The 16,729-nt window shown below is 37.8% G+C and overlaps 1 protein-coding gene across 1 annotated transcript; it reads right to left on the bottom strand.

Moving 5' to 3' along the window:
* Window positions 1–335: 335 nt before the first annotated feature.
* CYP51A1 (cytochrome P450 family 51 subfamily A member 1) lies at window positions 336–16,343 on the bottom strand. The gene is made up of 10 exons (XM_019716672.3): window positions 16,040–16,343; window positions 12,986–13,084; window positions 10,767–10,943; window positions 9,428–9,554; window positions 8,352–8,526; window positions 6,589–6,708; window positions 5,982–6,177; window positions 3,501–3,596; window positions 2,784–2,952; window positions 336–1,176 (listed from the first exon to the last, which is right to left on the bottom strand). Exons 1-10 carry the CDS (start codon window positions 16,211–16,213, stop codon window positions 998–1,000), a joined length of 1,512 nt encoding a protein of 503 aa, XP_019572231.3. The 5' UTR covers window positions 16,214–16,343; the 3' UTR covers window positions 336–997.
* Window positions 16,344–16,729: the final 386 nt, after the last annotated feature.

The raw sequence follows: 16,729 nt of genomic DNA, 5'->3' as shown, positions 1-16,729 counted from the left end.
TTGACTCCCGAACACAACTTCCATGAAATAGGACCAATGATACTAGTCTGCTTCATATTACCCTTATATTAAAGCCAGAGTTTCCTGATCTCAGATTTTCTATTAAAAACAAACAAAATTGCTTGTTGGCATAAATTAAGTTTTAATAAACAGAACTAGTAACATAAAATCTCTAATTGCATTAAGAAGAAGCCGGGAACCACCTTGAGCCGAAGAGAACAAAAATTATCCCTCAGAGACTTTATTTTGGATTTTCACAGATGTGACTAACAGGAAGAAGAGACCAATTTATCAGGTAGGTAAATATTTAGTAATTAGATCAAGTCACACAGCAGTCTTCAGTATTAATTTATTTTTTTTAGGAAATGTAATTAAGTCAGTATCATAGATCTCTCCCAATTTCCTATAGACAGTGTTTCTTAAGGACAAATTTGTCTACAACACAGCTCCATCATTACTAAGAATCATCACACCAAAACAATACCGTTTCTCTTTTATCCAAGGCTTTAAATGTGAGTTTATTCTCTACCCACCAATCCTCACTCACACACACAAACATTACCAAGCAAGTGAATGAATGATCTGAGGCTTCCTAGTATCTCACTGAGCTTTTACACCTGCATCTAGTCCAAGATTTGAGTACCCTGAACTAACTTGCCAAGAGCTATTAAAATTAATATCAAGAAATCCTGTTATTTAGAATTTGCCAATTACCAAGATCCCCCTAAATAATTATTTATTGGTGAGCTTGATTTCCTCAATTTACAAAGCATGTGTAGTAAATATCCATCAAAAAACTATTGGGAAATGTCTGAAATGCCATTAGATTTGATGGAACCTTTCAGTTAAGAAAATACAAAAATCCTAAGTTAAGCTGGCAGTCTTTTAAAATTACACCCTCAAAGAAAATGCACTGAAGAGTTGTTTCATAAACTTCATTCTCTTCTAATGTTTTTGCCGTTTACAGTGATGTTTCACATATTCCTTGCAGCCTTTTTCATTTTGGTCTTCGTTTGTATCTGATAACTGGGTTTTCAGGGGTGTGAATCATGGTTGTGTAATTCACAGTGGGAAAATAACCATCAATGAGATCAAATTCAAATAAACGAAGCATAGTGGACCAAATTGTCTTGATTTGCACATAGGCAAAATTCTCCCCAATACAACGATGACGCCCTGTAAAAAAAAAAAAAAGCAAGTTTTCATAAGAATCAGTTGCAATTCTTTCTCACTTCTTTTAACCTGGAGTGATAAAGTTTGTTTAGCTACAGGTAGATGAAGAGCAGATATACAGATATTATAATAAAAAGATAACATCTTTTCACATAAAATGATACAGTTAATAAAAATCCCAGGAGATTTTTGACATATGTTTTTAGGGGAAATGGTACTTGGGTAATTATATAATGACTTTTCCATCATTTTTTATCTAGGTTAAATATATATAAGGTTTGAAATATACGATGCTAACCTAGTTTGGGAATATACTAGAATATTCTTAGTTTCTGTTTCAAGAGAGCTCTAGTTAAAAAATAATATGAACCTTCCAATCAAAACTTTAAATGCCATTACAAATTGAAGAAAGAGGGATCTAATAAACCCAAAACAGCAACACATAATGAGATCAAAATTTAAAAGGTCATATATACATTAAAAACTGACAAGCTGGAGCCACCCCAGTGGCTCAGGCAGTTGGAGCTCCGTGCTCCTAACACCGAAGGCTATTGGTTCAATTCCCACACGGGCCAGTGGGCTCTCAACCACAAGGTTGCCAGTTCAACTCCTCAAGTCCCGCAACGGATGGTGGGCTCCGCCCCCTGCAACTAAGATTGAACACGGCATCTTTAGCTGAGCTGCTGCTGAGCTCCCGGATGGCTCAGTTGGTTGGACCGCGGGCTCTCAACCACAAGGTTGCCGGATCGATTCCCGCAAGGGATGGTGGGCTCCGCCCCCTGCAACTAGCAACGGGCAACTAGACCTGGAGCTGAGCTGCGCCCTCCACAACTAAGACTGAAAGGACAACTTGACTTGGAAAAAGTCCTGGAAGTACACACTGTTCCCCAATAAAATCCTGTTCCCCTTCCCCATTAAAAAAAAAAAACTGACAAGCTGATTCTAAAATACATATGGAAATGCAAAGGACCTAGGATATCCAAGTGATCTTGAAAAAGAAGAATCAAGTTGGAGGATTTAAACTGACCTCAAATCTGACTTCAATAGTACAGGTACAGCAACTGTGATACTGTGATTTGTAATAAGAAATATATATTCGGTCTTCCTCCCATTGGCATGGAGCTCCTCAAACCTTTGGACTATCTCATGAAAAGAGTAATAAAGGTGAAAGGAGCAAGGAGCCTTTTGTTATTCCTAACAAGCTCCTTTCAGCCACATTTGAGTTTGTTAATGAGGTAACTTTGGGAAAGCTCCACCCCTGACCTCCAGGAAAGGGGCTGAAAGTTGAGGAAGCTCTCTCAAAAATCCCTGAAATACCAGGGTTGGCGGAGGCAGTGTTCAGAGAGCTTCCAGGCTGGTGAACACGTGGAGGTCCTGGTAAGGTGCCATACTGTGCTAACCCCAGGTAGTGTTAGAATTGAATTGATTTGTATGAACCCAGTTGGTCAAGTGTCGAAAAGAATTGGTGTGGGAAAAACACCCACACATTTGCAAGAATGTCCCTATTAGGAAAGGGAAAGATATTTGTAAATAAAATTCACATGGATTATTTTGACAACCACAAATTTTGTCAGAACAAACATTTCAAATGTAAAATGTAATAATCTTACCAGCTCCAAATGGCACATAGGCAAACTTCTCTCCTGATGCTGGATTATCCTGTAAGTAGCGATCGGGATTAAAGTCCAGACGTTCTATCCATGAGTCTTTCAGTCTTTGATTGACGGTGGGAGAAACACACACCTGATGTCCTGGAGGAATGGTATATCCTGCCACAGTCTACGAATGAAAGCAACACATTTCATGAGATAATTTTAAAACATTCTACCAAATAATCAGGTCATTGTGTAATAAAGCAGTAATACACATGATATGCACATATATTTTAAAACTAGCTAGATGATACGCCAGCTAAAAATCATTTTAACTGAAGATGATTTGCAAGTGACCCAGTATTGAACTAGAAGTATATATACAAAAAAGTCAATGCATTGGAGGTAGGGGTGGGATTTTAAGGAGCTTTTCACAATCTTATTTATACACTTCAGTACTGTTATAATTATTTTCTTAACAACAAAATATTTTTGAAAATAAAATTACTTCCATTTTAAAAACCCTAACTGTCAAATAAAAATACAGGGAACAGATTAGAGCCTGTCTCCTGTCAGCAATTATGTAAAAATAAATATTTGGAATATGTAAAATTGAAAAGTACGTAGAAGTGATTATTCTACTTTTTTTAATTTAAAAAATTCTCTTTCTGAAAATCATCTTTCGATATATAAATACTAGGGGCACAGAGGAGGAAATCTAGCCAAAAGACTAACCTGAGGAGTTTTGGCCATTCTCATCATGGTCATTATAGGAGGTCGAAGTCTTAATGTTTCTTTTATACAGCGATCAAGTAAATTTAGATCTTTCACCTAAAAAGATAAAACATTTCCTGAGTTTTACAATATTTAACATACTTCAACAGTTAAATATTATTTTATAAATTAAAATTTATTTAGTTCATTTTATTTAAGTTAAAATTATTTTAACTTCTGGATTATTACAAAATAGCTTATATTCTAGGTAGAAGTACAGAGGTAACTGGTTCAGGGTAGCTGGGATGAATCTTGTTCTATCACTGTCCATGATCAATAAGAGAAAAGAGGGTAATGTAGCAGAAACAGAAGCGATCACCCTGAAGAATGGTATAGTAAGGACATGCAAAAATTCACTCATCTAAAAAAAACACTAGCAAAAATCATCAATGTCAACTTTTTCAAAACCTGTACACAAATGTTTAGAGCAGCATTACTGATACTAGCCAAAAGGTGGACAAAACCCTTTTGTCCATCAACTGAAAAATGAATAAACAAATATGGTATATCTATCTATATGATGGAATATTATGAGGCAATAAAAAAGATTGAGGTACTGATACTACAACATGGATTAACCTTAAAACATGCTTAAGAAGCCAGTTTTAAGCCAGTCAAAAAAGACCGTATGAATGGTCATTTATATGAAATGTGCAAAATAGGCAAATCCATAGAGACAAAAAGTAGGTTAGTGGTTGCTAGGGATAGGATGCCAGGGAAATGGAGAGTAACTGCTAACAGGTACTGGCTCTCTTTTGGAAGTGATATAAATGTTCTAAAAATCAATTGTAATTTCTAAATTTCAGAACTCTGAATATATTTTTTAAAAAACGGCAAACTGTGTACTTTAAAAGGATGGATTTTATAGTATGTGAAATATATGTCAACTAAGCTATTATTTTAAAAGTTACTAAAATCGAGAATGAAAGAGGAGACATTACTACTGACCTTACAAAAATAAAAGGGATTATAAGAGAATACTATTAACAATTGTATGCCAACAAATGAGGCAATCTAGATGAAATGGGAAGATTCCTAGAAAGACAAACTACCAAAACTGACTCAAGAAGAATAGAACATATGAATAGACCTGTACCAACTAGAGATTGAATCAAAAAACTTCCCACAAAGAAAAGCAGACCTAGATGGCTTCTCTGGTGAATTCGATTAGCCGTGTAAGAATTACCATCAATCCTTCACAAACTCTTCCAAAAAATAACTTCCAAACTCATTCTATGAGGCCTATATTACTCTGATAACCAACAATTATCAAAGACATCACAATAAAAATACAGACCAATATCCCTTATAAACATAGGTACAAAAATACTCAACAAAATACTAGCAAACCAAATCCAGCATTAGGACATTTCAGGGAGGTCTATGGGGAATTTTCAGAAAATAAAGACGCTAACCAATTTGTAGTATATAGAAAATCTCAAATTGTCCCCTTTATTTTTAAATTCTATTTTTTCAGCCATCCTTCCACTCTCCTCCCCTTTGGCAACCATCAGCTGGCTCTCTGTGGGTCTGTTTCTGTTTGGGTTTTTTCAGATTCCACATACAAATAGAAATCAAAAGGTATTTGTCTTTCTCTATTCGATTTATTTCACTTAGCATAATAGCCTCTAGGTCCATCTATGTTGTCAAAAATGACAAGATTTTGTTCTTTTTTACTGCCAAGTAATATGCCATTGTGTATATGTATCACATCTTTATCCATTCATTTATCGATAGACATCTAGGTTGCTTCCATACCTTAGCTATTGTACATAATGCTGCTATAGGAAAGCATATAGCTTTTTATAGAATTAGGGAAGCACATATTTTGAATTAGTGTGTTGGATTTCTTCGGATAAATACCCAAAAGTGGAACTTCTGGTATTTTATTTTTAATTTTTTGAGGAACCGCCATATTGTTTTCCATAGTGGCTGCACCAATTTATATTCCCACCAATAGTACACAAGGGTTCCCTTTTCTCCACATCCTCACCAGCACTTGTTATTTGTTAATTTATTGATGATAGCCATTCTGATAGGTGTGAGGTGATATCCCATTGTGGTTTGATTTGCATTTCTCTGATAACTGGTGATGTTGACCATCTTTTCATGTCTGTTGGCCGTTTGTTATGTCCTATTTGGAGAAATGTTTATTCAGATCCTCTGCCCATTTTTTAATCAGATTGCTTTTTTGGTGTGAAGTTGTATGAGTTCTTTATATATTTTGGATATTAACCCCTTATTGGATGTATCATTTGCAAATATCTTCTCCCATTCAGTAGGTTATCTTTTCATTTTGTTGATGGTTTCCTTCACTGTGCAAAAACTTTAGTTTAATGTAGTCCCATTTGTTTATTTTTGCTTTTGTTGCTCAAACTGTCCTCTTTAAAAACTAGCACAGATACTCAAATAAGGAAGCAAAGAAACTGAAAATCAACAAACCTGGTCATAAGTTAAAGGAGGTAGATCCTCTCCACAGACTGTTTTCTGTTCTAAATAACATTTTTCTTGAAGTGTTTTGTCTCTGGCCAAAAAGAAGCCCATCCAGGCACTAGTAGTTGAGGATGTATGCTGCCCAGCCAAGAGCAGTCCAATCAGCATGCCTGCTATTTCATCATCTGTCAAAGGACGTCCATCCCTATGGAATGAACCACACCCACAAATTTAACATTTTGGTAGACAACATTTCATTTCTCATCTTTTACATAAAGGGTCGTAATGAATAAATTTTTGAGGTATAATAGCCTCTTGTATCGCAAGTCAGATATTTTTTTCTATTAGGGAAAAGAAACAGACCAATAGAAAATACAATTTTGATTATAAAAGACTTCATTGCAGTTTCCTAGCAAACATTTTTCACCATGCACAGTTACTGGAATTCCAGTAAGGCATGAGATCCAGTAATTTATGTCTCATCCATTTAAAAATCTAAAGGTCATAGCTATTGATTTTGTTAGCATCATTACTTTTTAACTGGATATATTATTTAACTGTGTTTTAATGTGTAATTTTCTGCTTCAGCTTAATACGTGATCTGAACACCTCTTACTTGTAAGTGGAATCTAGTAAAGTCTGGAGAATGTCATCAATTTTTTCTTCTGTCTGTCTGCGTTTCTGGATTGCCTTATAGAAAATATTCTTTATCTCTCGATGAGCTCTGTCCCTGCGTCTGTAATTCAAAGAAGAAATAACTTCAAAAAATAAAGCAATACTTTGTGGCATCAAATTCATTTTGAAAATAACGAGGACCTAGCTTAAAGCAACCTTACCCAACTTTACTGACTCTAAAAAAATTGACAAAACTCAGAACAAAGAGAAAAAAAAAGACACCATGAAAATCATATTGTTATGGACTTATAGGGACCCTCAGGGCAAGAAATGTGTTTCTTAAAGCGGACAATAGTCACTCTGGTTCTTCTATAGGATTTGAATAAACCTAGGATTATTTTGGATTATCTAAGTCTAGGTTTCAGAGTATGACTACAGTATATAGGGTTTGATTCTACTTTTCATTTTCTAACACAACAGAGGGTTATATAGGGGGTAAAAATACTAATAGAGTCAGAAAAAAAACTTGAACTCCCAAAATTTTACCTTTAAAATAGGATGCTCACTAGGTAACAAGAACTGTAAGTGTTTTACATGAACTACCCACTTTGACCTATGAGGTAGGTGCACAGATATCCTCACTGCACAGATAGCTGCATAAGATCACATAGCCAGCAATCTGACTACCTCGCCCCTCTTCATGAAGCCTTCTAACAAAAACTCCTGCCCTGCTTCATTTTTTTAAGACTGTTACTGACGATTGAATGAGATAATGTGAGCAGAAGGGAAGATGACACTGAAGGTTAACACTATGCAGCAGAGCCAGGAAAACATAAAGCCTGTTTGAGAAAGTGAATGGAGTAATTGGGTTAAATCAATTGGTTTGGGTAAGACAGAGAAAGACTAGGCTGGAAAGTAGTAAAGGGCCTGTCACACCAAGCTCAGGAATTTCTGACTTCATCCTGGAGATTGGGAAGGTGGAAGAAGGCTCAATGCACATTTATGGAGAAACTACTAGAGGCCCAGGGCTGTGCTAGATGTTGCAACATAATATGGATGAAAACATTTCGATAACTGCATAGCTCCCTACAACTGTAAGGTATTGATGAGTTCCAAAGAACTCCAAAGAACCTCTCCTGGCTCTGCCTTTTACTCCCACCCCTCTTCATTCTGTAAGTAGATAGAAGTGCAGAAATGGAAGGAAAAGTACCAATGTAACACCTCCCCATCGCTCACCTGAACAGAAAAGAATGAAGATACAGAAAGCCTACTAATATGTAAGACACTACTAATACGCCAATTCCTATGAACAATATTTCTTTTATCACTGGTGGTGCCTGTCCTTTAAGTAATCACAGTACAGCTGGCAAGGAGACAGAAAACTAAAGGCACTAATACCTCAAACAAAGAAATTTCACAGTATACTGCAAAACAGTCAAATACTTTCAAACCAGTGCTTAGAGGGCTATACCACTTTTAAGTCGAGTTCAGAATCTTTCCTGAGTGTAAGGAGTATGTAAGATAAGTACGTTTTAAAATATTAGGACAGACAACAAATTACCTTTGTAATAAACAGAAACTTACCATAAATGAGTTCACTATATAGTTTATATAAAGCAAACTTGTCTTGACTTCTTATAGAAGAATGGGGACTCATAATCTGCCACAATTTGTTTTATGTTTAAATTTTATCTTACCAAAGCATACCAACACTACAATAATTATACAAAGTTAAATCACCATATATAAATTGTTTATCCATACCTGAAACTCGGCAAAGGGAGCCAACCAGGCAACAGCCAGGCTGCGTGGCTGAAACCTCCATCCAAATCTGCATACAGTTGTGCCATCTTCTCGTTGAGCTGACTTCTGATTTCCTTTCCATGTAAACAATGACTAGCTGTTAAGATAATAAGCTCAGAAAGAGCTTCAAACAAATCTAGAGGGGAAAAGATTATTCCCATTAACATTGCTAAAAATTATTTTGAAATGTCCTGTTTTCTTAGAGATATAAAGTAATTATGAAAGAAAACTGAATAAAAACAACTCAAGAACCAACAGGTACTATTCATATCATCAAAAAAGCTGATAGACATATAGATATGTGGTCACCCCACTACATAAAACAAAGAAGCAAGAAACCAAATGATGGGAAGTACCCCACCCTCTAAATGGCCAAAATCGATGCCACAAAGGCATCTCTAAGCCTCATTCATAAACCCGTCACCTTGAAAAAATAAAGTGAAGATAAAAATTAATGTGGTTATCTGAGTTCCTCATACTATACCCAAAGCAGCAAAAACAGGTCATTTAGTGCATATGAGGACAGCAATGAGGTGCTTCCTAAAGACCAGTAGTCCTAAAACTGAGGAATGGGTCATTTCCCAGGTCCAAAGTGGGAAGGTCAGAACTAGACAATTAAATTGCTTAGACCTTTACTTGCCCGTTAGGGGTAAAAAAATAATAATACATATATATTTTATTAACTTAAAGTGAACTCGCAAAAGTTTTACGTTCAGTTTATTTCAAAATCTACTCATGAATCATTTTTACGTTATTTGTACAAATGAGCTGAATAATATGCATGTTATTTAACCCATTTTAAGGTTTTGCTAAGTGAGCAGCAATAATCACTTTCTCTCAGGTCTTTTTAACTCCACAGTAATCATAACATGTTCTTTCCATTAAATCTAAGGTGCTTTAACATACTCGTATGTTGCAGTTTGTTTTATACACATACACACACACACACACACACACACACACACACACTCTTAGATTTCTAGTCATAGAAAAGTAGAAATAGTAGGACAAATGCAAAATCAAAACATTTTGCTTACTTCTTTCTCCACTTTCTCCCCAACTCTGAAAGTATTCCTTTGTTTCTTTTTCAATTATAGAAACGTGCTGTCTAAAGTGGGCTATATTAAGGCCACTTTTTAACATTTTCTTCTGCTCCAAGAAAACCTTCAAAACATTAAGAGTATATAGCATTAAAACACAATTTTGTTTTATCACAAGATCCATTTGGGTTATTAATAAATCTGACACTCAAAGAAAACAACCTTCTGAAAAACTGAAACTAAAAATAGTGAACGGATTTTTTAGAAACTACACCAGATGTGGAATAGAGCATTTGTGCATAAGTCTGAAGTAATGTGCAGAAAACACCTGTTACGCAGCCCTAGACAAACAATAAATTAGGAATCCCACCTCCCACCTTCCTTCCTATATACCCTTTTCCCACTCCGGGCTCCAGGGCTCCCTTTTCCTATTCTATTATCTTCTAGTCCTCCAACCTAACCGAAATGCCAACACAATCTCCCAAAGGTCCATTATGCTTTAATATTATTTTAATCCTCCTTCACATATTCCACAGTTCTATTCCCAAACAAATGTCATCCTCACTGACACTATCTTCCAGAAGTCAATTAGAATATAATATAGTCTTAATAAAATAATTTCACACCAAGACAACTAATGGTTTTAACCCTTTGAGGCATTTCTATTTTAAGAGTATGATAAGCTGTGTGAAAAGACACATATATCTAACCAGAAGGTTTTTCCAGGGCTCTTGCTTTTGTCCTTCAGGAAGCCAATCATCCCCCACAACTCTCCCACCCCCAGAAACAACACTTAATGTCAATTTTTAACTGCTACACTAGGGTTCTAGGCAGTGTGTGTACATTCATAGCCAGAGCCCACACCAAGCAAGCAGGCCAATTATCTGATTTGTGTTTTACATCGACTTGCAGCACTTTAATGTTTGACTTTAGTGGGGAAAGGAAATCATAAAAACTTGTAAAGCCTATGATCTCTAGCTCAAAGGAGCTCTTATGCAAGCATTTCAGGCAGGAGTGGGAAGATAGGAGGCCCTCTGATGAAATAACGGGATTTTCTTGTTACTCTCTCAAATCAAATCCTTGTAAGCTATCATTCATTCTATTTCTTTGTATGGCAAGCCCTTTGAAATTGCTTGGTCCATGCCAGCAACTACAAAACAAAATAACCATTCTTTGTCAGTTACCCATGGCTTCTCTTCTTTTGAATCTCATGATTGTTCGGCTTTTTGAACAAAGGAATAAACTGTTTCTACGTTTTACATGTATACTCCTGCACTACCAGCTATAATTATTACAGCGTAGATTGGTCTTTCTTGAAGATAACAGTGTCACCTACTGGATTCGGCACATCATATGCAACGCCCTTCCCAAACACAGGTGTCGTCAGACGAGCGTAGACATCTTCTGCATTCAGATCTTCGTTTTTACTATTAAAAAGCAGGGCAGCAGCATCACTCCCCAGAAGGTAAGTAAACGTCTTGCCCACCATGGTAAAACTAAACACAGGTCCGTACTAAAGAGAAAAAAGTACCCATACTGATGTTACCAAAAAACACGGAGCACTAAAACACTAATTTCTTAAATCACAAAACAGTAACTTGTTGAAAATAAATTCATAAACCTTAAAGCAATTTTCCCCTAGTCTTTGTCCAAATGTATAATATTTCATCCAGTTGCAAATGGAATATAAATAAAACTTTATATTCTGCTTTTTTCACTGTTTATATTTAAAATATATTCTATCTTATAGACATCATAATATCAATAACTAACTATTCTTTCATTACTTGATTTACAGGTAATGTGTCAGTTTTTTAACTTATTATATACAATTCTGCAATGACTATCTTTGAGAATATAGATGTTTTTTCCCCCTTGGTTAAAGACAAATTTACAGAAGGAGCCAAAGGATATGACCTTTCCTAAAGTACTTGCTATGTGAAGACACCAGAAGTTTATTCAGTTATTAGTTTTACCACTATCTCACCAACACTGTGCTTCAGTTTACCTCATCTATAAAATGGAAATAATAATAGTACCTACGGCACAGAACTGTTGTCAAGATTAAATAAACATACATATGTTAGAGAACATATTATATTAGAGGAATATGAAAATATAGAGGGTGCCAAAAAAGTGTACACATTTTAAGAATGGAAGACAGTATTAAAATTGTAACAATATATACTGATAACAAAAAAATGACTGCAAGTCATGTTTGACTTCTGCAATTACAAGTGATGCTCAAAGTGGTTACCATCAGCGTCCAGACACTTCTGAATATGGCAAACTATGGCTTGAGCAACGTTGACCAAAGTGTCCACTTGTATACATTTTTTTGGCATCCCCGGTATAAAGAGTGCCTTGGCCATAACATTAATAAGCATTTTCTATTATTATTATTATTATTACTAAAAGCATAGACTTGGCAATCAAACCATATGTATATCCTAGCTTGGCCACTAGCTAGTAGTGAGCTTAAGAACAAATTATATGTGTATAATGTGTTTCTCAGTTTTGTTATCTATAAAATGAATGAACCAGAAGGTTTTGCTTCAGCGAGATAATCTATATAAAGCAGTAAGTACTGGCACAAAGTTAAGTGTTTTATAATTAATAATGTACTAGCAAGAAAAGATAATGGGATTATATAACCATCACTAGGTCTGTATATTTGAAATTAGGAACATGAGGGAGTGCCCAATGGCTAGTTTTTAATCTCTTTAAAGAGGAAACAAAGTCATCTGCTTTGATAGAAATGTAGGAAAATTCAGACGTTTAAAAAATAAAGTTTTGAGTTAGTCTCTGTGGGGAGTGGAAAAGTAAGCCAACAACAGAAACATATAGGATTGCTGAAAAGTGTTCGAAGTTCATTTAACGTAGGCAACAATCATGAAATTAGGAAAGAATTAATCTTGTGCAAGGAAGAGAAAATGACAAACAGGCTCCCTTCCAAGATTGGGGTTTTATCAGGTAAACACAATGAAAAGATCCAGGAGTAAGGAAATTAAGGTATTGGCAAGAGTGTAACTCAAATGATGGACCACGGTCCCAAAGTGGAAAAAGAAAGTAAAGAAAGAAGGCTGATAGATCACAACAAAGAAAATGGAACAATGGACTGGAAGATCTAGTGAGGTCCGAGAATGGTTATAATGGAAGGAGATGTACAGGCAAACCAGGAGAAGTTGTGATCTAAGAATAGGTTGGGTGTCTACGTTCATATTGTGCAGGTCAAATAGTTAAGAGTGATGACAACTCTTAGTGGGAACGTGGGGTTAATGACTGACTAGGAACAGGAAAGCTCACTGGAGAAAAGGGCCACTATCTGAGTGGCCGTGGTGTTGTGTGCGTCAGCCAAGTAGAACATAAGTCATAGAAGTGTAGTGCAGGTTACAAAATTCCACAGATGCGTGGTTAAGAAAAAGAAGGATCAATTAGTGGTACCTCAGTGGTACCTCAGAGATCACCCCAGGACATGAGAGAAGCTAAATGTTATACCATTTAAAAGAAAAGTTTGAAAAGCACTAATTTCCTGTAATCATTTGGAAGACTTACCTTCTCATATGCATTTTCTAGGAATTCAATTGGACTTCTCCCAAATGCTATGGCATGCCCAAGGAATGGAATTGGAGAGAAAATGTGTGGTGGACTTTTCTGCAAGAGAAAACAAAAAACTTTCAGTTCACATTTCATTTTAAGGGAGGAACCCAGTTCGGTTTCATGACCAAACAAATTAAATTTGCCATTAATACTAAAAAGTTACCCCAAAATGAAGCATCAAAAGTAATTAAGAACAAATGAAGAAACAAAAACTCATAGACACAAACAAAGTTTAGTGGTTACCAGAGAGTAAGGGGGGAAGAGGGTGGTAGATGAGAGTAAAAGAGATCAAATATATGGTGATGGAAGAACTGACTCTGGGTGGTGAACACACAATGTGATATATAGATGATGTATTACAGAGTTATACACCTGAAACCTATCTAACTTGATTAACAATTGTCACCACAATAAACTTTAAAAAAAAAGAAAAGTAACTAAGAACAGCCAAAATACAAATATTTTAGGACTGAGTATTCATAGTAAAAAGAACAGAAACTCAAAACATGCTGTAAGATGACCAGATAAACACAAAGGCATTGCAATTATAATGGACCACAATCCAGAATATGTAATACTATATTAGTGGCTCTAGGCAACTTTCCTAACCATTAGTAGCAAAACAAAGACCAGAAAAATCAAACTGTAGTTTCTTTTTTTTTTTTAACTTTTACTTATTTAAGTGTGTGTTTCCAGGACCCATCAGCTCCAAGTCAAGTAGTTGTTTCAATCTAGTTGTGGAGGGCGCAGCTCACAGTGGCCCATGTGGGGATCAAACCAGCAACCTTGTTAAGAGCACCACTCTCTAAGCAACTAAGCCAACCAGCCTCCCGAAACTGTAGTTTCTTGACCACTTATTTCCACTACCACTCACAATTTCAGTCCCAGAATCTTCTCTAAAGAAGGTATAGAAGAAAAAGACAAACAGTAACTTGAAGTATAGAAATAAGAGGAATGTTTGAGAAATAACATTTATCAACAAACAACAACTGCTGGTGAGGATGTGGAGAAAAGGGATCCCTCGTGCACTGCTGGTGGGATTGCAGATTGGTGCAGCCACTATGGAAAACAGTATGGAAATATCTCAAAAAAATGGAAACGGAACTACCTTATGACCCAGCAATTCCACTCCTAGATATCTATCAAGAGAAATCCAAAACACTCATTTGAAAAAATATATGCACTCCTGTGTTTACTGCAGCACTATTTACAACAGCCAAAGTATGGAAACAACCAAAATGCCCATCGGTAGATGACTGGATTAAGAAACTGTGGTACATTTACACAATGGAGTATTACACAGCCATAAAGAAGAATGAACTCTTACCATTTGCCATGATATGGATGGACCTAGGGAACATTACACTAAGTGAAGTCAGACGGAGAAAGACAAATACCACTTTATCTCACTTATATGTGGAATCTAAAGAATAGAATAAACGAACACTAATCAGAAACCGTCTCAGAGATATAGAGGAAAAACTGAGGGTTGCTAGATGGGAGGGGTGTGGTTATGAGGGAGAAGGTTAGGGGATTAAAAAGCACAATCGGTAACCACAAGATTGCCACAGGGATACGAAAGACAGTTTGAGGAATTTAATCAATAATGTTGTAAAGATTTTTTAGGGTATCCGATGGACACTTGTCTTATTAGGGAGACCACTTCATGGACAGTGTAGGTACCTGACCACTGCAGTGTATACCTGAAGCTGAAGCTGAATAATAATGAACGTCAACTATAATTTAATACGTATATATGTGTGTGTGTATGTGTGTGTGTGTGTGTGTGTGTGTGTGTGTGTGTGTGTGTGTATATATATATATATGTATATATATGGTCACAGGATGTGGAGTACAGCATAAGAAATAGTCAGTGGAACTGTAACAGCTATATACAATGTCAGAGGGGTAGCAGATTGGGAAAGGGGGGGTTATCACTTCGTGAGGGGCATAAATGTCTATTACATTACATTGTTTTGTACACCAGAAACTAATTTTAAAAAATGACATTTATCAGTAAACAGAACACATCTCATGCTTCTCTCGCTGCAAATGAACTAGATCCACTGATTTTAGAGAGTAGATCCACTCTAGCAGGTACTCTTTAGCAGTCACTATAAAAGGTACTTTAGATGCCCCGAAATGGGACTTGCAGATTACAACATTAAGTCTCCTGGAAATCAGACTTGCAGTGATGAAAAAGCTTAAGACTCCTCAGATCTCTCATGGTCACAAATTGTAAGGAGCACTACAAACTCACTCTTCAGGTAATAGTACCAACAATCTTAAAATACTAAAGCTACCTTTCTTTCCCAAGACAAATACCACTTCCTCAAAAATACCGTTTGTAGTTAAAATAATACTTCCTTATGCCTGTTATAGTTCAAAAAATTATTTTAAAAACTACTTGGTCAATAGTTTGTACTTCCATTGTCAGTAAAAGGGTAGTTTTTAAAGCCACTAGGTGTTGGCTGGTTAAGGATGCTTTCATCAAATATATCATAGAAGTATGAAGCTAGTGGTCAATAAAGCCAGTAACAGAGAAACTGATTTTATTAGCACTATAGGAAGGTCCCTAAAACACCCGTCACCCGCACTCTTCCAAATTGAACACGTCCTCCTTCATACTGATATAAATCTCCATTTGGGGCAATGCCGCAGGACACTGAACCAACCACACAAGGGCAGTCACTAGGATCACACCAAAAAGGGACACAGCTGCCAATAGCATCTTCGCCAGGGCCCCCACCAAGCACGCAACAAACCTTAGGGCCAATACAACGCTCAGAGCCACAGCCTGGGCCACGGCCGCCGGCCCTGCCACGGCCAGCACAGCTATCACTACGGCCAGAGACGCGGCCAGCACGACCCCAGCCAGAACCAGAAACGCGGCCACCGCCAAAAGCAGGACTGTCAGCAGGCAGTCGCCGCCCTCGCTAGCCATTCGGCCGTCTCCCTCGCCGCATCTCCCGGAGCGGGTGAGGCCCGGACCTCCAGGGGTGCACTTACCGCCCCGCCGTGCAGAGGGGCCAGGTAGCCGATGGCGATGCGGAACAGGTAGACCAGGCTGAGCGTAAAGGCGCAGGCGATCAGCAGCATGGATAGGAGGTTGCCACCTGTCACCTGCTCCGTTGCCTGCCTCAGCACCGACCCGCCCGCCTGCAGTAAGCCCAGCAATGCCATCCCTGCCGCCGCCGCCGCTTCAGTCCCCCGGAGACGCTGGAGGCCCAGGTAGCCGCGTCCCCTCGGAACGGACTATGCGAGAGAAGTCGGCAGAGAGGCGGCTTCCTACAAAACCTACTCCGGTCCCCTGCGCGCACCACCCGGTGCGTCACAGGACGGGGCGGGGCTCCAGACACGGCGCCCGGTTGGGCGGGAGGAGGGAATCTCGAGAGCGAGGGCTGCGATAGGGCGGCGGGCGGCAGCGGCGCGCTCGGTGATTGCACCGCGTGCGCGTGAGGTGATCTCGGCCTAGGTCGCGTCAGCCCCGCCCGTGGTTCGAGTCCCGCCCCCTGCCTGAGCGCCGGATTCGTTGTACGAACCTGCTTAGGGGCCCAGTCCTGTGCACTCCCAGAGACAGCCCCATATAGACGCGAAAGGAAAGATTGTGAAAGACGCCTCCTGAAGGGTGGGACGCTGAGGTCAGTCCCATCCCACACCAATTCAAACCAGTTATGGCCGTGAAAGTAACAAATTTTG

Source organism: Rhinolophus sinicus, chromosome 4 (assembly GCF_057876585.1).
Source record: "Rhinolophus sinicus isolate RSI-liver-muscle chromosome 4, RSI-T2T, whole genome shotgun sequence".
NCBI classification, from domain to species: Eukaryota; Metazoa; Chordata; class Mammalia; order Chiroptera; family Rhinolophidae; genus Rhinolophus; species Rhinolophus sinicus.
This window is presented reverse-complemented; position numbering and strand designations above follow the sequence as displayed.